The sequence below is a fragment of the Onthophagus taurus genome, chromosome 1 (genome assembly GCF_036711975.1).
Source record: "Onthophagus taurus isolate NC chromosome 1, IU_Otau_3.0, whole genome shotgun sequence".
In the NCBI taxonomy this organism is placed as follows: domain Eukaryota; kingdom Metazoa; phylum Arthropoda; class Insecta; order Coleoptera; family Scarabaeidae; genus Onthophagus; species Onthophagus taurus.
Window position 1 is genome coordinate 19,388,020 of NC_091966.1, and position 24,222 is coordinate 19,412,241.

The following is a 24,222-nucleotide window of genomic DNA, read 5'->3' on the forward strand; positions in this document are numbered from 1 at the left end:
AGAACATTCCACTTTGAACTTAACGTTTTATAGTGCGTTTAATGGATGTAATATTCATAAACGAACTTGTGGCATCTGCTTCTGGTGATTAATCATGTAAATTGCTCTTTATTGTTGATATACACTACAAGGGGTAAATTACGATTAATTTACATTTAATAAAATAACATGTAAAAAGAACATATGTATAGTTTAGTGTTAATTTAAAAAAAGTTATTCATAAAATATGTTGTACTAGTTGTAAGGAGTTTCGATGATTTTTATTTTCTGTAAATAATCTTAATCGGTAAACCATTCATGGATTTTAAAACAGCATCATTTCCTAATTTTGGTGTATGAGGATATTCTGCTGGATACAGTTGAAAATTTCTAATAACATTTGCCACTGTTGTTTTGATGTTCATTAATGCATATTTCATCCCTAAAATAAAGATTTAGTAAATACTACGTTTTACTGGTTTAAAGTTTTATAAGAACCAATGCAATTTCTTGGTCCGGCGCTAAAGGGGATATACGCAAAGGGATGTCTTTTGGAGATATTTTCCGGTAGAAAACGATCCGGGTCGAATCTCTCCGGACAAGGAAATAGTTCGGGATCTCGATGTTGCGCATATGGATGAAATGAAATCGTAGTTCCCTTCGGTATTCTCAAACCATCTGAAAATAAAATATATAGAAATATTTTCATATAGTAGTATTTTATATCCTTATGAGTAATTTATCGTGAGTTATCTAGAATTATCTCCTGTTACTTGAATAATTCATTTTTTACATATTTTTCTTACCCAATGAAATATCTTCAGTCATTTCTCGTTCGTATAAAGGAACGGTTGGATACAATCTAAGAACTTCTTTAATTACCCTCTCAAGATAATCCATTTCTTTTAAATTATTTAGCGTAATTTCTTCGTTTACATCATCACCAACAAAATCATGTATTTCATCCAAGATGTTTTGTTGAACTTCAGGATATTTTGCAAGCGTATATAAAGCAAAACCCATAGCCGACGCAACGGTATCATGACCCTTAAAATCATTTAAACATATTAAAAACAAAAAAGAAATGGAATAATAAGTCTTACAGCAAACAAGAATGTATCTACTTGCCACCTCATTTCTTCATTAGTTAATCCAGGATGTTCTAAAAGAGTATCCAAAAACACCCGTTTCTTTTTAATACCCATATCATCCACGTCCTCCTCTTGAGAAACGCCTTGTAAAAAATCTTTGCGCTTTTTAATAACTTCATCGGTGATTTTATGCATTAAATTTACAGAATCGTATAATATTTTATGATCTTTAGTAAACCTAAAGAATATATCGAAACGATTCAAAATTGAAAAAAATCTGCTCATATAGATTTCTAAAAAAGCATGGACCGCGTTCATATAAGAAGTATCGCCATGATGTTGATATTTATGGTTAATACCCATAGAAGTTTCTGAAAACGTATTATTTGAATAAAATCGATAAAATTGTAATAATAAATTTTACCACACAAAGAATCCATTGCATATAAAGTAAGAATTGGACAAATATCAACAGTTTTTCCAGACTCCTTTTTAAGATTGTCAATAAGAATTTGTAAGTTTCTATGAAAAACGTCTGAAAATTGATCTAGGATTTTTAAATGGAATGCTGGAGTTAAGATTTTTCTGTATTTTTTCCACACTTCCCCTGCAATCTTATTAATTAATTTTTTTAATTATTTATTATTCATTCATTTCACCTGTTCCATTAATTAATCCTTCCCCCAACCACGGCTTATACAAATCATACCCAGTAGATTTCTTAATTAACACATTCGATGATAAGAAATATTCCACTTTATCAGGATCTGTTACAAACAAATTCAAACGAAAAGGACCTTGCCATACACGAACTAATCGTCCATATTTCATTACCATTTGTTGAGAAGCTTCGAATAATTCTTAAAAAAAATAAATTTTTATATTTTATTAATAATTTTTAAAAAAAATGAGATTAATAGTTGTTTATGTATCAAGATCGAAAAGTTTATCTTTACGTGTAACAGAATTGTAATTTAGTAAATACAGCGATGATGTAAATTTTATTATTCTCTATTGTTGTTTATTATTGTTTATTAATATTAAAAGTTTTAGAGGTAGAATTACATTGAAATGTTTAAACACGAAATCCATTCAAGTTAGATAAACTGAAAATTGAACTATACTTGTTCTCATTGCGCATATTAATTGAGTGAAAGATCTACGATTTCTGATTGAAGCTGGACATCGATTTCCTTCCCAAATTGCTTCTAGGAAGAATTAGACATCAATAAAGAAATAATAATGATAGGAATATTACAGTGAGTTTGTTTCTCCAGATTGCGAAATCAATTTTTGTTAGCCACAAAGAATTTTCGTTAGAACAGCAATACTAGATAGCCTAACATCTCTAATTGGTGATTATTTTCATATCAATATAAAACCAAAACGAAACCTAGTTAACCAACCTTTTTGTATCTCGATCATGGCATTATTTACTTGCCGAAATTATCTCACAGGAATACTCTACCCTTACGAATACAGTAATACTCTGCAGACCTACCGCACTTATTTGCAATTACTCCAGAAGATATGTTTTAATCCGTGCGTAGCAATATGTTGGAAATTATATGTCACATAAACCTTTACTGTTATTCTTTGGCAAGCTAAGATTCTAGATGTTCTATTTCCAAACGTCCCACTTCTAATATTTTTAGCATCTTATTCCGCTAGATACGACCTCATTGCTTTTGACGACTTGGACGAATGGCAGTTTCTAGTAATTCATCAGCGTTTTGAATAATGATAATACATCAATGTCATACGGAAAAGGCCAGCACATCTTCGACGGTTATATGAATAATTTGGTATTCTTTCTGACAACTTCTTTCAACCCAACCCAATTCTCTAAAAGAAAGGCAAAAGAGTTGTCTGCAGAAGAAATAGAACACAGAAGAAATATTAGGAGAACTATCTTACTATTTCTCTTGATTATTGACTCCTATTCTTAATAGAAAATGTGTTGAAGGACACTGTATATTATACATGTCAAATTAGCAATTAAAGCCTCTAAGGATGATGTAAATAATCTATATTTTGTCAGATACTGATAGACAAGAAATCAAAGCAGCAAACACTTCCGATCTTTGGAATCCCGATGGTAACGGCATAGACTTAATTCTTATAACACTGCACAACAAAGATATTATATTTTGCTACAAACAATTTAACAATATAGAAAATAGAGCGCAAAGTGACAAATTGTCACCAATTAGAGCGATTTTTGATCATTTTATTCAAAATGGCAAGTCATACTATGTGGCCAGTGCCGTTAAGTATATAACCTTTAAAATATGGTTTAAAAATATTTGCTCAAAAGAAAAAAACCTATTATTGTCTAAGCATAGAAGTTTACGTCAGTATACAGCACATTTCCGAAAAAGTAATATAAACCAGAAAGTATAGTTGAAGAAAACGCAATATCACATTCGATAATTGTTTTACCAGTTATCCTATAATGATCAACTTATTCAAAAAGCATCATCTTATATCGGTTGGAACAATCATACAAAATAAGCGACAAGTACCACACGTTTTTCCAAATATATAACTGGAAACGTTCGCAGTTCAACGTTTCTGAAACAGATAACTTAGAAACATCTGTGACAGATAATTTACGGATATGGAAAACAGTTATTGTTGAAGATGTCCTTGTTATTGCTTCTAAATGTACATCTGTAATTATTTACATTCTAATGATTATATGTCACATAAACTTGCCGAATGATCCGATCCGTTTCACACGTTTTCCTTTGGCAACTTAAGAACCTGCATGCTCTATTTTGGATGATACAGCTCAATTGCTACAGCAGGTGTAACTTGGTTTATAGTTTATATCACCACTCAAAATGTCATGAACTCTTCTCGCTTTTATAGAACTTTTATAGAATTGTGCGAAACTAATGAAAATTTAATATTTAACGTAAAACAGTTAATCAATTAATTATTTTTGCAGTACTGCCTATTACGTTGAGCAGCCTTGTTAAAGATCTCCGTGATGATGTGGTGTTCGAGTTTATAACATTATCTTCATGATTGACAATTCAATCCCATTGAACTGGTTTGAGCGAATTGCAAACAACATTACAATAAACGTATATGTATGTGTACTGAGACACTGTGAAAGTGACATCAGAAGACATCTGAAGATTGAACAAAATGTATAGCTCACTCGGAGTATGAAATATGAAGACTATGAAGAACACTGAGGAAATAAATAAACATTGTAAATAATTTAAATATGTTGCAGTAGCAATTATATTTTATTTTGAATTTTTTCTTGTTCATAAATATAGTGTATCAAATAGCAAATCCTTTTTTATAATTAATACATTTTGTATATTTTTGGATGATGTACAGTCAGAAAAAAAAGAGATGCGTCGATTTTCGTTCGTATAGGCCGTCCAAATTACATTTTCGGGGTTCATTTTACATATTGTATATGGGATTTTGTGTAATTTGGACGGCCTATACGAAAAAACGTCGACGCATCTCTTTTTTTTCTGACTGTATCTACATTCTACATATACGATACGTGTATTTGGTTGCATATCCTTTCAAAAAATGTGTTAATCCAACTGTAAGTCCTTCGTTTCAATCTTATTTCATACAATTTTAAGGATAAATCATTCGCGTTTCTCGTGTATACATAAAAAATATATATAGTTCGTTTTTTTTCTATAATACTTGTCAATGTAAATTTTTTAGGGTTTCTGTTGGTACTATCTAGGACCCTTATAAAATTTATGTTGTTTTCCTGATTTTTAGTAACATTTTCAGTAACTAAATAATTGAGGTTAAAATACTAATAAATTTTTAGATAAATACGATTTTAACCAAGTACATATTTATTGTAAAAACGTGCTACATAGTAATTAAATAGAATAAAACACCTTTTGTAGGTAAATAAATGCCAAATACACACCCCACAACATTTTTTTATGCACGTTTTCTTTTTGAATAACGAAAGCTTAAACGTCAGCAGAGTCAAATAAACGTCAGTGTGACATATTTATTTCAAAACATCATATAACAAAACTCCCTGTTAGTTTTGCCAACTTTACAACAATTTGACAGGTATTATAGAAAAAAAATGAACTATACATAATACTTAGTACATTTGAATAAATTAGAGAATTTTTATTCAAATCAAATTATATTCATCACCTGCCACCCTTTCAACAATATCATTACTAGCGATTTGTACAGTTTGTAGCTTTTTATATATTTCCTAATGTTTCGTTAGGCATCTTTTTAAATTTATTAAATTTTTTTCTTGTCGTACTGCATACATAACATAGTTGCGTAGAAGTCGTATAAATTAACGTTCATCATCATCGTAGCATATTAAAGTATTAATAACATCTATTCACTTATTTTCAATTAAACAACTGCTTCTGTCTTGTACAGGGTGCGACAACATAACTTCCTTTTTCGAAATGTGCGCCATTTAGTCGGTTGATGTCGTAGCGGAGCGCTAGTGGTCTCGTTCGAGAGGGTGGACTATAAAGTTTTGTTCCGACAAAGTTCAGGCGCCATCATGTGTTAGATCAGTGAAGAGCGTGCGTTTCCCGTTGAGGCCTACTCTTCGAGCGGATATTCTGTGATCGCAACCTAGTGCGCTTTTCGGAATCACTTTAATTTAGCCCCTGTTCTGAATCGGAAATCAATTGTTACGTGGGTCACTACGATCAGACAAACTGCAAGTGCGACAAGACGAAGAACTAGAGTCCCTCGGCCCATTAGAACACCTGAGAACATTGAGGCAGTAAGAGCTTTAGTGTTGCGATCACCACGGCTAGATAAGTTGGACTTAGGGGACATTTGGTTCCAACAAGACGGTGCAACGGCTCAAACTTCAAGAGCATGATGGGTGTTTTAAGGGAACACTTCCCAAAACGCCTAATCTCAATAAGGGGCGATTTGGAGTGGCCGGTCCGGTCTCCCGATTTGGCTCCTTGTGATTTTTTCTATGGGGTTTTTTAAATCCCGTGTTTATGTAAACCATCCAAGGACCCTACAAGATTTGACCAACATCCAAGAAGAAATTGCCAACATAACCCCTGCTATATTGGCAAGAGTCATGACAAACGCCAGAAATCGGTTTACTCAGTAATAGGAGACGTCACCTACCTGATTTAATCTTCAAAGCTGTGTAAAACAAAACTTTATGCATGTGCCTACATTATAAAAAGCAAATAAAAGTGTTCTGATTCATACAATACGTTTTATCAAGTTTTGAAAAAGTTATGTTGCCGCACCCTGTATAATTTAAACTATGTGTTTCTGTACAACTGAAGTTTGTGTGATTTTTTACAAATTCAATTTTCAAAGACCCACAGTAAGACGAGTTGGCTAAATATTTTATCTCCACAAACGCGTTGATGCAGCACAATGCAGGCATATCACTACCTTCAAAAATAACAATTAGCAAGTTTGTGTGGGAGTATACTCTTATAAGTAAACGTTTAACTTTTTCTTCTTCTCTTAGTATAGGAATTTTCTTTAGCCCATTCTCATGGACATGGGGGCTCTGCTTTGGCTATGTTCGCTAATGCATTCTTACCCACCTTATCGACATGCACATTCTATTTATGTCGTCTTTCTCGCGCCCATCAAATGAAATCCTGTAATGGACATGTCTGCTATATTTCATCAGTCCTTATTATTCTTAGTCATGAAGCCTCACCCCAATTATCGAACATAGCGTGCGCATCTCAGCCTTTCTTAAAATTTTACTTGTCTTGCTTGTGTCTACCCTTGTCTCAGCCCCGTATAACATGATCTGTTCTATAGTCTGGGTGTTTACTACAAGCTTACTACGAATAAGATATAGTCATTAATTATGTTTTTGGTATTGACATTTCCATGTTATAGTAATTAGCAGTTTGGTTGAATGAAGCAGGCGCTGCACAGTATCTTTATCTTTTTAGCTCCTAAGGTATATCCTTCTGTTGTTTTTTAACGTTCTCGATTATTTTGTCCATTTGTTTCTTTGGAGGGTATCTCATGCTACCTGGAATTCTTTTGTTAGTTCATCATCCAATTTAATATTGGTATAGTTGTTACTAAGTTGTTGATAAGGAGATGAGAGAGTAAGAGAGGTGGTGGAAGATCTGTGGACGGATAGAGAATAGTGGAAAGTAGGAATCGGAAGTCGTCGGAAAACGTTCTAAATACATATCTGATATTGATGATTATTTTAAGATTTATTTGATTTATTGTTAACAAAACAGCTAGTAGGACTAAAATAGCGCTTAGTAAGGTCCTGCAGCTGGTTTTAAAATTCTTTAGTTCTACCGTTGGTTTGCGATGAATGGAACTGTTTCTATATCAACTGTCGATGTTGTTTTTAATTTTTTCATTCTTTTTCAATTTCTCATTCATCATACATGGTGCAGATATCTATTCTGTTCCAAGATAATTTCTTTGTTTCTTATTCCATGATATCACGATCCAAGTCATATCAGATACTTCTTCCAGTATCTTTTTCATTTTCGCAAGACGTCGTTGCCATAAAATTTCTGCATTAGAGGCTGATTTGTCAGTTCTTACATTTAAACATATTTTGGAAAGAAACTACCGAAGCAGTTTCAGATACCACAATATTTTTAGGGTAACAAAATTTTTCTCACTTGCACCTTTTTGTATGAAGAGTATTCTTCTGGAGCAGATCTTATGAAGTCATATTGATGCCATGATAATTTAGCTTTGTCTAGAATAGTCAAATCATCTACGTCTGATATACGTTATTGCGATTCAAACAACCGTTTGTAAGCTTTAATATCTAAGCTTGTGACGCGACAGTATGCAGAAATTTAAGGCCAGTGGTATTGCATCTCTCAACGAAAGCAAATGTTGCATCTCTCAATTTCTTCGTTTACTCTAGCTTTGAATGTTCCAAATTGACTTCAACCGGTTTTTCTTGGCTATGTTAAATTGGCAACCTATGTTAAATCCTAAAACTCTTCATTTTTATCCCACACGTTTTCATTCATTTAAAAATTTCTTGTCGTTGCTGAGGTATTGTTACCGTATGTTTGTGGCTAATATTTATGTTGTGAACGTCTGTCTTAAACGTAATTTTGTGAAGACCTTGTGATAGAGACAAGCAGAGTGGAGAGCTCGCCGATTTGACATATTAAACCAACACACCCACTCTAATGTGTATGAGATTCTATCATATTTTCGAATGCCGTAAACAATGCGTTAAGAAGCATTTTAAACTCTTTATATCTTTATTCTGTGGATACTATCATATCAATACACGGTCCTAAAACCGTAATTAAAGATTGAGATAACCTACACATCACATAAACGTATCTGGAGTTTCTGCCCCAATAAGTATCTACTATTACAAACCATTTTTAATGTTGCATATGAGATCACCGGTATCAGGTATGTGATCAAAGTCTTAAATCGCTATCAACATCGCCTTAATAAAACGTTATAAAAATTACTTTATTATACTAAAATAATGAAGCAAATTAACTCACCATGTACATCAGATCCAAAATCAGTTGCATTTCCTGTCAGAAATTTTTCTTTTGGTCCTGGTAGCTTATCCAAATCTCTAAATTTGCTTTTTAGATTTTTATACCAAAAATAAATTCCCACTATTAAAGCTATCAAAAGAACTATTAACACAAACATTTCTTTGACACTGTATCCTAAAAGAGCAAATAAAATGTACTTAAAAATCACAAATTTTGATTAATGTAACGATTTTGTAAATTGATAATTCAACTTTGTGATAACTTCTTGGCCAACACATCTAATACAACTCAAATTAAATGTTATTTAGTTCTTATCATATTTAGGATAGGTTATCGCATTTTTCGTATCTATATTGTGCACATAGGCAACTTTATATACGCTACGTGCATTGTATTCTTTGCCTATACACAATCAATTTGAACCTATTGAGTACTTTTAATAAAATATCTGAATGGACTAATTAAGTTAAATTTGGCCAACAATTATTTCTAAAAATACTACATTCATAAACGACAATTATGTTAAAAGCGAGTTCGATGACGCATGAAAATATGATAAATAAACATATAGATATTATGTATCATGATAATGCTATCTTTATCAAAGACACATCGACTGTTGTTTGAACAAATGGTTTTACAGTGTTCCTTTGTAACGTTAATCATAAATGGAAACATGAAGAGGATATAGATAAGAATTTAGAACTGATTAATTAAAAGAAATCGATATCTTCATAAGACTTCCTTTAATCTCCTTTTTTCTTTGGAGTTGTAGATGTAAATAAATTTTGAAGTGAAAAAAATGGATTTCACTATACATTAAGTACCTTTTCGGAATTAATTTAACAATGTTGGTTTTATGCTTTCACTACGCACAGAAATTGCTTTCCATTTTCATTTTAAAAGGCTTTCACTTCAACAACCACTACAAAACCGATTCTCTTACAAATTCCTGGCGTTCGTCACCATAACTTTTCTTTCTACGTTTCTAAAAATATCTTTATATGATTCAATAAGAATATGAAATTTATGGGAACGTGTCGTTGCAGTTTTATGCGGTCTTTGAATTCTTTGTATGCAGTGGCAACACTCCAATTGGAACAAAAACGTATTTTTAGAGAAAAATGTGAAAATTTTAAATTTGACCGTAACGTGTTTCAGGTTTAAATTCTTTTGAGAGAGCGAGAGAATTTTAAAATTTGTTTATTGTGTTTTCCTAAAAGAATTCTTTAATGTTATTTAAAAAAGAATTTGTTTGAAATGACAATAAAAAATACGTTTGTCGACATATGTAAAAACCGAACAAGTCTTTATCGGTTTAAAATTCTTACGAATGCAATAAATATATAAAAATATAACATTCGACCTTTCTGGCGGTCAATGTTTATTTTTTATATCTTATAAATATTACCTTATTTTTGTGTTAAAAAAAGGGATCACTAAACAACGTTTTACTTCAAGAGTTACAGAAAAACTAAAGAAAACTAACATTGTATCAATACCAATTTGTTATTGCAACTATAAATAGAATATTGCGGCTTTGAACCATCAAAGGCAATTTAAAAATCTTCAAGTTTACGACGCACTGTTGTTATTTGCAATGATAATTATTAAAATGACTGTGACAGAGTTCACAAACCTAGTTTTTATAAATGAAGTGATAATGTAACTGAACAAATTTATGTAAAAATAAAATTTTTCTTTAGAAACTTTTTCCTTTAAAAACGTATCCATTAAAAAAAACTTTCTAGCAGACTGCACATTTTAACAACTTAGGTGTTCGATTGGATGGAACGAACTTATAATTTTTTTTAATATCAGATGGGTGCAATGTCCTCAATGAACCTACACCCAGCTTCAATCCACTTATTGTCCAGTTACGTTCGCCTCAACCGTTCGTCAAGATCGTCGATAAATCCATCATCAAACAGACCGGATTTGTCCAATCAATCCAATAAATTTTTCTATCATCACCACCGCCGCTACAGAAATTTTATTTCCTTTGCCGATGCAACAAATTGCTGCTATTTTCAACGGACTGAAATTAAAAATAGAAAGCACCAGTCTATTCTCGGCGCCGACCGATAAATTCCTCGCATTGCAAATGCACCTTAACGGACGTGTTTGCCTTTTAATTTTGGAAACTCAACCGTTTATTCAATCGATGGTAATTTGTAAATCTTGTACGATTGACGTTTGTAGTCGTCGTCGTCTATGAGATCGCGTGCGGTATCGATTTTTTTGTTTTCCTTTTTGTTACTACTTTTTATTTATGTTTGAGCTTGTATGGCTTATTACGAGTTACATATTTCATTCCACCGATCTGACCAAAGTACGATGACCTGCATTTCCAAATAGACCTACACAGTATGCGCAGTACGAGGGGATTGCTTCTGCTACTTATATTTCAGATCGTCAGGAACGTACTGAAAATTTTCAGTAAAAAATTAAAGCTAAGCATGATGAATAGAAATTTTGCGTTATGTAACTGTGCGAAAATGTTTAAAAATCGGTTAAAGAAATTAAAGTGACTTAAAATATTAGAATCATTAAAATGATTAAAATTATGTGTTTAATTCAAACTCCTTTTTTTAAGAAATCAACATCATGCATTGATGTTGTGAACATTATTCCATCTGATATTTTTAAGTTGTTGCTCACGACATACGATAAGATTAGGAGCTTACAGCATATCATCATAAAGTTTTTATGCAAGAAGCTACACATCTTGCAACCACAAAGATGAGAAATGACCATCCATGCTCCCGAGTTCAAAAACCAAAATAATAATAATAATAATTTATTATGTTAATAACCCAGAGGGCATACATTCGTCACAATCGAAATAGAAATACAACATAAAAACATATATAAGAAAGAATAAATTACTAAATACATTACATTACATTAAACCCTTGATAAAATAATCGGTGTAATAAATCAGTGTCCGGTCAGTAGCGACAAAGGCACAGTCGTAATACATCATAAAAATATCAATCGAAGGACTGTATATCGTTTAAGAAATCATCTATGGAGTAATACGCCTTCCTTACTAAAACATTTTTAATTTTGGTTACAAAAGCTTTATAAGGTAAGCTTCTATAACCACAATGCAAGACATTGAAGAACTTCACTCCATAGTAATTATATGCGTTTCTCGACCTCTCTAGTCGCAGTGCCTCCGGTCGAATGTCATTCCTCCCCCTAGTGCCATAATTGTGAACATCACTATTTTTCCTATGCTGACTATGATGTAAAAAAGTGAGCTTTAAACATTCCAAAATATATAATGAAGGAAGTGTTAATATTTTTAATTTGATAAAAGAAGGCATCAGTCATCAGTATAGTTCAAGTTAGCAATATTTCTAATAGCTCTTCTTTGTATCCCAAATATTCTTTTATTGATCGGGGCATGTCCCCAGGCCAGTAACCCATAACTTAGATGGCTCTGAAAAAGCGCAAAATACGCGGAACGCTATACCCGAGTAGAGGAAAACTCAGGCAGACGACCCAACAGAAAGGCAGTGGAGCTTAAGCGTGAGGCTAATTTCTCACCATGAACATTCCAGGTAAGCCCCGAATCCAGATGAACACCCAAAAACCTGACTCCTCTATCCGCTACATAGGATTTAATAGTAGTTTGCTTTAGTGTAAAGGTCATTACTTCTGTTTTATCAGCATTCAGTGTTAGACGATTACTTGCAAACCAATGCCTTGCCGATTTTAACATTAAATCTTGCAATCCCCTGGCATCAACGTCAGAATCATGTTTTGTCAGCAAACTTGTGTCATCCGCATACAAGATTGAACTTGAGCTTCCACCACTCAGGAAAAAAGGCAAATCATTTACATATATTAAGAATAAAATAGGACCCAAAATTGACCCCTGAGGAACACCACTTGTAATATTCCCAGGGTTAGACATCACCGAGTTAAATTTAACAAATTGACTTCTATTTGTAAGATAAGATGACAAAAGCTTGCAAGCGTCCGGGGCGACATTGTAAGCGTACAATTTACGTATTAAAATAGAATGGGACACGCAATCAAAAGCTTTGGTAAGATCCAGAAAACTAGCTTCAGTGTATTGCGACGCCTCAAAACCATCGACCACATACTCGATAAAATTTTGTATAGCAAGTGCCGTAGAGAGTCCTTTTCTAAAGCCAAATTGTTGTTTGTTAAAAATATTATTAGTTTCAAAATAATTGATTAATTGATTTTTCCATAGCATTTCAAAAATTTTCGACAACCCTGGCAGTATACTAATTGGTCTAAAGTTCGAAGGACCATCAATATCACCTTTTTTGAATAGCGGCAAAACACTTGCCAACTTAAATTTATCAGGAAAACATCCTGTGTTTAAACACTGATTGAACAGAGTAGTAAGTCCTGGGATCAGAGAGTTTTTGACCTTTTTTATCATGACCGCATTTAAACCAAACGCATCAACCGATTTGCCAGGCTTAAGGGCGTCAAAGGAATCCCGTACCTCCACCTGTGAGAAAGCTTTAAAGGTAAAATATTCCCCATTTGTGTAATTGACACATTCTAAGAGAAACGACAGCGGATCTTCGTCCCCTTCCAAATTATTAGCCAATCTATCCGATACATTTAAAAAGAAATTATTAAGTTCATTCCCGTCTAAATTACTATCCTTTTCATCAGCATTCCCAGAAGACTTACAGGTATTAATTATTTTCCATATAGCTGCCGGTTGATTTTTATGATTGATGATGTAATTATCAGTAGCATTTCGTTTAGCGTGATTCATTGCTAACCTGTATGCTTTACGACATTTATTTCGTTCAATAAGTACGTACGGATTTTTATTGATTCTGTATAATTCACAAAGAAAAGTAAGTTTTTCTTTATGTTGCCTAAGTTGTGAGTTATACCAAGCTATATTCAGTGAATCACGATTACGAGTATCTTTGACAGTTATAGTAGGGAAAGCGATCATAGCCGCGTTTCTCAAAAAGTCAATTAAAATATTAGTCTATTAGTAAATGCAGCTTTACAAGTAATATATTGTAATCAATAACATTAAATGCCTGAACCAGTTAATTTCCATTTAGTTTTCACGAATTTGCTGAGCTAAACAAAAAAAAAAAGAAATAGTTATTAGGAGTGATTTTTTGTGATAAGGATGAATTCAGTCTCATTTCTGTTATTATCACAACCATTAAAATATATCATTTTTCATATTATGAAGTTCTCCGTTTTGAATTCCAAATTGTTGCAACGAATTTTCTGACATCAGTGATAAATACACTGCTGCAATATAATGTGTAAAATGCCACATTATTAACTACCTGAAAAATGGAAATCCTGTGACATGAGGCCTTAAATTAATTAATTCTCTTAAATTATCTTGTGCACCGTCTAATCCGTAAAATATTTTAGACTGTTCTTTCATCGTGACCAACCACCCCAGACAGAACAAAATCTTCTTCAGGACAATTCCGTGCCACTCAAACCATCATTTTGTAACATCACCTATTGAAATACAGTGTATGGAAACATTAACAGCTATTTCCCAAAAATATACATCTAACTAGAAATAATATTACGTTAAATCATATTTATTCTACGATGGTTTAGAAAATCCCAGAGATGCAGCTGTGATTATAGTGTTGTGAACCAAAATATTAAAGAAAAAACCTAGTTTAAAAAGTGGGCTACGACTACTGTATTTTATAGAAAAACAAATTATTAACGAAATAAATAAATCATAGATAAGATATAATATATTTGTTATATAGATGGGCAACTATAAACGTTTAATTGAAATGCGCAATTAGTTTTGGATACTGTCACCTACAGCGCTGAAATCATTGGCAGGCGGGAAATATAAATTAATTTTGTTATTTGAAAGGTTTATCGATGATTTTTTACGAAAACATTGCTTGGCGACAAAACTTTACAAACTGTGCAAAACTTTAAACACATTAAATTTTGTCGTTTACAATGTTATACAAAAAAACATCAAACAAACATAATTTAATACCTATTAAATTATTATTTGGTACAGGGTTTATTAAAAAGTCTTTAAATGAATAACAAATTCTTTATTCTTTAATTTTTTTATTATTATTTTTACCACATCGTTTCCTTTTAATTTTATTGCATTTATCCAATGCTGCTTCCGCGTCAATCGAAGTGTACTTATTATAAAGCAACACCAACAAATCGCTTTTTCTTCAAATCGCTAGCAACTCTTCCACTGTACACAATACAACGCAATCAAAAATATTACTATGTCAAACCTGGTCAAACCAGTCAAACTGACAACTCAAAAAATTGCCAAAATAGGTTCTGTAATCGAAAGCAACGCCATAAGTGACAGTATCCAGAATTAAACGTATGTTCCCAACTTTATTAATACAAGTGACTGGTGCATGAAATAAATAATATGACAAGTCTATATAAAAGATTGCAATTAATCTTGTAATTAATAAAATTGTTAATAAACAATATCATCTTGAGGAAGTCGTTCAATTTTCTGATAATATTAACATCGACGAGAAAAAGAGTCGTAATAATAGGTACCCTAGGCCTACAAATGAGAAAAGGTAATAATAAGAATTAATTGACTCTTAGTAAATGAAGTTGCTGGTAAGCAACAATTTTGTTCAAAAATTCAAATATCTAGTGAAGCAAACTCAGATATATTTGATTAGCATATCTGATCAGATATTTGAGGTTTTAAGCATATCATTCTATATAACTACCTACCATTGACTAGAGATGATAGGTTTCTGCATATTGGCTTCTCAAATATGCTTAATATTGTCTAACAACTAGAAACAACTTCGAACTTGTTTCTGAAAAAAAACTTGTTTCTAGTGATAATACTAGTGTTAGTTCTAGTTTTAGTTCAATTAACACCGACCGTGAAAGCCTTCGTACTTATATTACCTACAAGTCTTTCAGATTATAGCCATTATTAACACCTATTTTTATGATTATATAAGGTTTATTGATTAAGTTGTTAATGTTTTAGTGTGATTAGTCTAAACATTAAAAATTTAACTAAAATAAATAGGGTGTTACTTGCAAGCACTCCTTCCCACTTTTTCGCATAATGTTCCTGACCTGCAAGAATAATTCCTGACCTCCTCTTATAATTTTACATTTTTCCTAACTTCCTTGTATTTGTGTTTAGTTCTACCGTATTACAAAGCTTCCACCTACATCACTTCATGGTTCTAATTCTTCTGTCGCTCCTTTTCTATTTTTTATTTCTGAGTTTTATGCTAATTTTTATAAGATAATTTTTTGGACAGGTATTTTTTTTTTAGTTTTCTCTACGTTTTTCAACTCTGCGATGATGTTAATTTACGGTAATTATAAGTTTTAATAATATAAGTTCTCATTTTTATATAGGTATATTTCGTTTATTTTTGATTTTGATACTTTTTATCATTTATCTTCTATTATTTATCCTCTATTATGAACTATATTTTTTGAAGTGATTTCATTAGCCTATTCATCCTAAAAAAATGCACCTTTATCCAATTCTACGATTTATTGCCCAATTTTATTGCAGCTTCTAATTGAAGGTTTGAAAATCAATCTGTTGATAGCTGTCACAAAGAAGATTTACTAGATTTAGATTCAAACTAGATTAAATCTAGTTTAGTAATATACTGCATTACTTTCTTAATATCATCCACTTTCTTCTTGTTAATGGGAACAGGTTGGTTAAAACTATAACGCTTATCGGTGGGGAGGACTGGATTTTCCTTATTCTGTTTTAGGAGTTTAATGGTGAATGATATAAAACCTCCTATATATTCCCATGTTGTGACATAACCAGGAGTGCTACTATCGTAAGAAAACTGCCTATAGTTGGAAATGGCGAATGTTTCTGTTTAGGCATTGTTTTCGCGAAGGGAAGTACAAGTTTTCTTATAGTTCGAAGACCACCAGTTTTTAAAGTCAATTATATCAGGAGATTTGATTTGCGTCACAGTGAATGGTGAATTTTTTCTTGCGGACTTGATCATGTCTTCATAGTCTTCAGGAGTCATTACCCTGTCATGTCGTCTAAAAACCCGTTTAATAGTGCCAAAATCGCGGTCACAAGGCAAGAAGGAATGTCCTCACATGGGAAAATAGTGGTAAACTTTATTGAAACGTTTAGTCGCCTGTAGTGCAAGCAGGAATCGGACCATTGTATGATTGCGGTTCTGACCTGGGCATCCGTCGGAAAACAAATGCAACTCTGTAATCTCAGCTGGAATATAGTTTGTTATATAATGATTCAGGAAAGTGCAAACCTCATCGGGCCCCTTGCGTGCCTGTCCTTCATGGTATGTGTAAAAATGTCCTGTATTATTTTTCATATTGTGTACTTCAAAGCCATATACCCACAGTTGTCTGTAGTAAAAGATCTCTTGAACCGGAATATGTGGAAGGGGCATGTTTTGGATGTAGTCAAATGTTAATCCCATAACATCTTTTCGAGTATTACACATTTCCTCTACTTCTTTTAGTTTGGCATAGAATTTTTTGGCTCGCCTCTTATGAACCAACAGTTCTGCTATTGCCACTCGCTTGGCAGTGTCATTAAGATTTTGGTCTTTAATTCTAACTGTGAGTCGTTCACATTCAGAGCAGACATCGACCTGAGGACGTCCAAATTTGAGATTATAGTTCTCTTTAAAATACTTAAAAAAGAACTCATATTTTACTTTCCCATTCAATTCCGGGTGTTTTTTTAGAAATAGTTCATGCATATTTTTCACATTTAAGTTTGCATTCAGATAGCGGTAAGTCTTAGAAGAGTAATGAGCGGTTTTCACTGGAAAAGACTCAATGTGATTTTTAATTTTTACAATCCAGTCATCATGTAATGCTCGGGTTCTATTATTGTGTAAACCTCTTAAATCTTTTGGTGTCTGTCCTACGTTAAGTAATGTATTTAGGCGCTGAACACGAAAATGTGAGATGGAATATAAGCTCATAAAAGCTTGTTTACATACAGGAACACGGCCACCCTCTTTCATGATAAAATACAAAAAGGTAGAACTTCTCTGCTTTATCTCTGCTCATGTTCACGTTTCTTTTTCTTTTTACACCACCACTTAACTCAGCACTTCACTTTCATCGGAAGACATTTTAATATTAATTATTATTTTGATTTACCACCACAAACGGATTTCTGAAAAGTAGAGTGTATGCAACAAAACCAGAATCAATCAATGATTTGGAAAATCGCATACTTGAAGAACCACCAACATCACTTGGGATATGCTCCTGATGGTTCAAAATTCCATCTATGAGCGTTTGGGTTATTGCGAGACCGAAGAAGGTTGACAATTTGAACATTTGTTATAAAAATCGTAATAAAAGTGCAAAAAAGCATGAAAACATTTTATTTTCCCATTTGGTAGTCAACCCATCATAATTCTTAAAAGAATTAAGATATCGGGTTTTGGTTTATGGGGTTGTGTTTCTTTTTCCATTACCTTTAAAATAAGGTAAAACTCGATAGGGGTTGCTATTTAAAAATGTAGGAGTGGTCATCCCCTAAAAAAACTCTACATTGCATGGAAGTTCTAAACTATCTAAAAATATAGTTTTTATGATTCTTTAGTGATCACCAAATTTTCAATTTTATTTCCTCACTCGTTCAAAACTTATAGCTCCCTCCCGGGAGTTTTGGGAAACCCTGTATAGATAATTCCAACAATTCTTTCAAGACGCGTTTCTTGCCCTATTTCTCTCAACTTTTGTGCCTTCTTCTACAATAATAATCCAATCACTTACTACAGAGACCAGTTTGCAACTACATCAGAGCTACCCTGAATAGAACTCTTAAATTTTCTCCTCACGCTATCAAATTACCTGAAAGTAATAGGAATTTGGAAAATAATTTCTACTTCACATTGTATAAATTACCTTGAATATGTTGTTTATCAAAGATATAAGATCGCATACTTTCAACCACTGCAGAACAGTTTGGCTCTTAAATCTACTGTATTTCGTTGTCATCTAACATCATTAACTTGAAATGATGATGATTTTGATGAGTTACAATGATTCGAGATTATCGTTTGATCTCTTATTTTTGTTTTATTATTTATAATTACTTACACTACTTCACTAAGTATGCCCTGTTTGCATTCCAAGTATTATCACTTCAGGGTTATAATTTAATCTAATAAATCTATAAAGATTTAGGAAATAAAGATGACATTGAAGAAAATGAACAAGAATCTATCTGTGTAATCGCTAAACAATAGGAGAAAGATTTGATCCTTACAAACTAAAAAATCATTTCACCTAGGTAAGAAAATAAAATAATAGTATTAAACGACATCGAGTATTATCAGTTAGTAACAGTACCGTTTAGAATGAACACAATTTTAAAGCAAAACAACATTAAGATTTTTGAAACATTAATCTGAATAAACAACATTTAAAAAAATCTTTTAGTTTTTTTTGCATTAAGTAGATATTTATATTTTTGTCTATATAATATTAATTAATTTAATTATTAATTATGTACATCTGCGAAAGTGTCAAAAAAAATGTTGCGGCAAATTTTTTATTAAAGCCACCATACAAGCTTTGAGAGTGCACTTATCGTATTAAAAGAGACTTAACTGTACTTTTAACAGATGGGCAAATAAACTTTCATATATGTAAAATAAATAAAGCTGTTTATGATGCAGTTAAAAAATTACAAGAGAAAAACAAAGATGGTGTGCAGCAGCATCGCTTTCATAATGCAACGGTAACCCAGCGATGCACGAACAATATATATTCATGATGTCTTAGTCGAATAAATGTTTAGTTTAAATCAAAAGGTGCATAATAAATGAGAATAACTGAACTAAAATAAATAAAAGTTTTAAAATGGGGAATCTATACTGATAAATGAAGTAATTTAAATTAATATAGCCTAAAATATATTTTTCTTGCTTTTATTATTATAATATATTCAGAATCGGTTTCGGGCGTAAGCTTATGAACAGCTAAATGGTTCCCTGGTATATGTATAGTCCGAAAAAGATTTTCATTTTTCTCCCTGTCGTGCGCAGAACCATGACGGTTTCCCAAGAGTAAAGTTACTAAAGGAATATTATATCAGTATTATACATGGCATTTACATCATGTTACGTAAATTACATGCGCTACCATCTAACACTGGAGATAGTAGCTAGTTACAAGCTTTTTTCCTGGTGTTCAAGCTAACTAATTTGCAATATTCTGTGGGATGACTTTATCGTGTAGCTTGCAAGAAGATTTCTGTCCGATCTCTTCCACTTTTCAATTTGAGGGAGTACATCGTATTCAGCGATCTATCAAATATCAAAAGACACAATGATTTGTTGATTCTACTGATCGGCTGATCTCTTAATGATCTTTTTATGGAAATAAATATGTTTTTACTTTATGAATCGTTAACTAAATTGAAACTTTAATTTAGCAACGAATATAATAAATAAAAAATCCTAAATTTCTGTGCTATACTGTTTGTTACCAGAATATGCATGAATTGTCCACAAAAACTACCTTTTATGTGAAGTCCTAAAACCTGATCCTTAACTTGGTTTATTCAACAAAGATCCATCTGAATGAATCTATCTGTAATGGTGAAATTCACAGGAACTACATCGTTTATCGTCGCGACAGAAGTTCTGCCATCCTACTAATTTCAACGGCAGGATCGAGTGTGGGTTGTGAAAGCGTGCGAGTGCTATTACTTCGTCAATTCCAATAGGTGAAAATGTTGGTTTTAACATTTTCAGCATTTCTTTGACTGCTTATAATAAGTTACTTCTTACTATTTGTTATTACAACTTGTTTCACAATCAGTTTAATAACAATTGGAATATTAACTCCAAATACCTGAACTTAATTTTGTGTAAATCATATGTACATCATCCCAACTTAGAGTTTTCTTTTAATTTTAATCCGATGCTTCGATTGCACGGATTTTAACGGTTTTAGGTGTCTTAGGAACCCACTCCGAGGAAGCTGTACAATAATGAAGATTGTTTATGGAACGTCGACTCCACGTTGACAATTTATATTCCCTCTTAAAACTCCAAGAAAACTATTTTCCACATATCATACAAAATACCCACAGGCTAGGTATAAGATCTTTAATATCTCATATTGAGATCATCATAATCTAACATACCAATTTTTAGTTTGGTGTAAATTACAGGCTACCAACTAGTTAATGAGTTATGTTAATGAAAATAGCTTAGTATTTTATGAGGCCATGTCAAACTGTGCTACTCAATACTACGATCATTGTAAGGTAAACAAGCACGTTTAGATCTTAAAGCTTGTTCAAAGCCCTCTATATCGTGAACAGAACGATGAGATAGTCAAACACAAACTGTATGATTAGCTCGATCTACATGACCTCATGTAGAGAGTCATCGGAGAAGTATGGTCGAGCACAGATGGTGTCAAGACACACTTCTACGTTGCATCTTAGCCTTCGGCAATTAGATTGGCCAATATGATTGGAGTGAATGTGGGAAGGTTGCAGAAGAGGCCCAATGTATGTTTAAGTACTGGACGCGTATACCTACATGCTCTCAGGTATACGCATCACCCCATATCGTACATAGATTGTTGCTAATAACTGAAATATTTCAGCATTTTTGCTTCCCGAATATAAGTATCAAGGAAAATATAATATACATTTTATTATGAATCAGATTGTATATCTATTACAATTGTTCGAATTTTTCTTTTTATGGCTGTAAAATATTAGCTAGCACCACATTTACCGTATTCGTCTGCAAATATATACAGGGTGATTTATAACATACGGAGCAGAGCAAAGGGTAGGTACTAGAGGTAAAACTGAAGAGATTTTCTTAATAATGTTTTGTTAAAAACTTAATAGTGACACAGATATCGCACGTTATTTGTTTAAATAATTTAATGTCCATTTTTGAGAAATGCTGATATTCAGTAAAAAACAATTAAAATTCTTGTCAACGCCATCCTCATTTTTGAAGGAGCTGTAAAACTAGACAATTTATTATTTCAGTAGTTTTGTTATTTTAGATAATACGTAATTTGTTAAAAGAAATAATAGATGTTAATTTATGAAACGTCTAATAATAATGTTTTAAATGCAAAATTACAAAATCTCTAAAACAATTATTGTCTACTCTAAAATTGCAGCCGCAAAGGATAATCAGCGGAAGTCAGTCCTTGCACCTTTTACAAATGGTAGGGGTATAAACCATTACTTTTCAATGTACGCCAAACAAAGTTCTGGGAAACTTCGAGTTGGTGAGAAATTTGACGAGTACTAGTACTTGCATCTGCATCAACAATTTCTAGAACTTCTTCTTCTACATTCACTCCATATCTGTTTGGTCTACTGCCACCAAGACCTTTCTTAGGTTGTCTCTCTTCCTAGCTGGACTAACCGAAAAAAAGTATTTTCTGAAGGCATCTGTCGATTTGGAAATCGTTTCAAATACAAATCTCTTGCATGTGCAGCGTTTTCTCCAGTAGCTCCATAAACAACAAGCATTTCTATGTATGTATTCCTCGTTATTGTATAGTGCCATTGTACTTTTTGATTTGTAATAGTTCTAATTTTGACGTTAAATGACAGATAAAGTTAAATGATAGTTCTAACCCTGTATAAAGGGATTACTAGTAACAGCATTTCAATTTCTCACAAAAATTTACTTGTTTTTGATTTATGACAAGTACCACCAAATTATGTTTAGTAGAAAAACGTTGAACTTGTTAGTAAATAGAGATGTTATAAACTAGTATTTTTAAGGAATAGATACAATATGTTCCTGTTCCTAAAAAGTAATTGTTCCAAATACCTGTTACAACTGTTCCTCTGTTCCAACCGTTATACAATATGTACTTAGTACACAAGGTATACTATACTATATTTTATATAACCTGTGGCTATATGTAGCGTACCATATTACAATAATTGTTTAAAGCAGCTACGATACGAAAAACTTCATAATGATAATTTGTCCTTAAGTACCAGTATCAGTTTAATTGGTAACAGTTGTTATTTATTTTAAATCTTTGTTGTTTCTACCCATACTGAATAATAAGTAACATTGAAAAGGAATCGATAACGTTTATAAAACTAGTATTTTGTACGTATTTTTTTTAATTTAGTAACTGTTTCAAGGAACAACATACAAATACCTGTTCCAAAGTAACAGGTACAAGTATCGGTTAACACCTCCTAAAGATCTTGCTGTTATTTTATATTTCATGTTACTGTATCGCGATTACATTAATGTTGACATCTAAAGGTACATAATTTCTCAGGTTTATCGTTGCTCGGTCCGTTGCTTCTCCATTACTTCTTTATACAAGGTGTATGTTCCTGGTATCATAAATTTCGCCTCGATGGTATAGAGCTCGCCTATACCGACCAATATAAATGGTTTATCCGTTATTTAATCCACAAATTTTATCTTCCAACTACACTTATTTTCAAAGATTTGTGTTAACAGAATCAGAATCATAGTTTATATGATAAGAATAATATTGTTTGTTATCAGCTCTTCTTTTGTAATATTGATTAGATCGTATTTGGTTTGCCTTTTCTTTCCTAATCCCTTGCTATTTGTGTTTTTTTTTTCCTTTTATTTGTTTTTTTTTTTTTTTCTTATTTTTTTTCTTTTTCTTTTCTGTAGTGTTTGCTGATTCTCCAGTTTGCGTCCCGAATATATATAAATAAGTAATAAATAAATAGAAAAGATTATTATAAAGAAGATTATTCTATTAATACCAGACATTTAAATGAAGACAAATTACGAATAAGTTATACTTTACAAAATAATAACAATAATGGTAAAGCATTGAAACTATAACACCGCTAAAGAAATTTTGTGTACAGTATCAAAAAAAATAAGGGTTTAAATGTACTCTAACATTTATCTACTATCTATACATGTCGATAATAATCGATCAGACTCATGTGTCATCGTCATTACAGGAGAGTAACGAAACGTATTGGTACAAGGAATGTCATTAATGTTACAAATGTTGTTTCGTACACAGTATTATACCTATATAACATATTATATAACATTTTCTCAGTATTGTTTTCACCATGCATATTTCCTTTTAATTACTAAGAAACTAACAGCATTCAAAGTTTGGTTTACCGTGATAAGATTATTTCGCAGAATTTCCTGCGAAACTATTCTCATTTACCTCCATTTAATATTTAAAAATTACTGTTTACACCATCAAATCTGAGTTTTACGGAAATTGATGCAATTTTGAATTCTGACAATCTCGGATTCTCAAGAGAATTGTTAATTTTGGATGCAATTTGCCATAAAGTATTCAAAAGATTTCCCTATAGGTTTTCATTAAATTTTCAGTCAATTTCTGTCAACACTCAATTTTTACTGAATACAAAGAGTGGGTTGGGTTAGTTTATAATTAATTATTATTAGTGAATCTGATTAAGTTGCTAGTATTAACACACTTATTAAACGAAAACATCATAAATTATGAATTAAATGTATATAATCATTAATTTACTGATTTAAACTAAGTTCATTCTTGGAACATATATGTTTTATATAAAATTAAAATATTGCCAAAATAATCTACGCAATCGTTAACAATGATTTATTTTAAATAATTTGTCATGAATTTTAAGCTTATTT

The 24,222-nt window shown here is 32.0% G+C and overlaps 2 protein-coding genes across 5 annotated transcripts in view; one reads left to right on the forward strand and one right to left on the reverse strand.

The window, feature by feature from the left end:
* Positions 1-24,222, forward strand: part of LOC111414277 (uncharacterized) — a 347,116-nt gene that overhangs the window by 260,352 nt on the left and 62,542 nt on the right. The window lies entirely within an intron of this gene.
* LOC111414281 (cytochrome P450 4c3-like) lies at positions 89-10,080 on the reverse strand. 2 transcript variants are annotated; one of them, XM_023045585.2, is made up of 8 exons: positions 9,975-10,080; positions 8,564-8,737; positions 1,730-1,930; positions 1,495-1,677; positions 1,083-1,441; positions 786-1,026; positions 478-657; positions 89-421 (listed from the first exon to the last, which is right to left on the reverse strand). In XM_023045585.2, exons 2-8 carry the CDS (start codon positions 8,718-8,720, stop codon positions 261-263), a joined length of 1,482 nt encoding a protein of 493 aa, XP_022901353.1. In that variant the 5' UTR covers positions 8,721-8,737; positions 9,975-10,080; the 3' UTR covers positions 89-260. The 2 variants fall into 2 exon arrangements, with proteins under 2 accessions (XP_022901353.1, XP_022901354.1); XM_023045586.2 differs by lacking the exon at positions 9,975-10,080 and adding an exon at positions 9,391-9,933.

Bases quoted from the DNA above. Each gene is read 5' to 3' on its own strand.
- LOC111414281 (XM_023045585.2), bottom strand. From the start codon at position 8,720: ATGTTTGTGTTAATAGTTCTTTTGATAGCTTTAATAGTGGGAATTTAT. The intron at 1,931-8,563 runs GTGAGTTAATTT...ATTTTTTTTAAG, and splicing joins TTTTGGATCTGATGTACATG to AATTATTCGAAGCTTCTCAA. The intron at 658-785 runs GTAAGAAAAATA...TTTTATTTTCAG, and splicing joins GACTGAAGATATTTCATTGG to ATGGTTTGAGAATACCGAAG.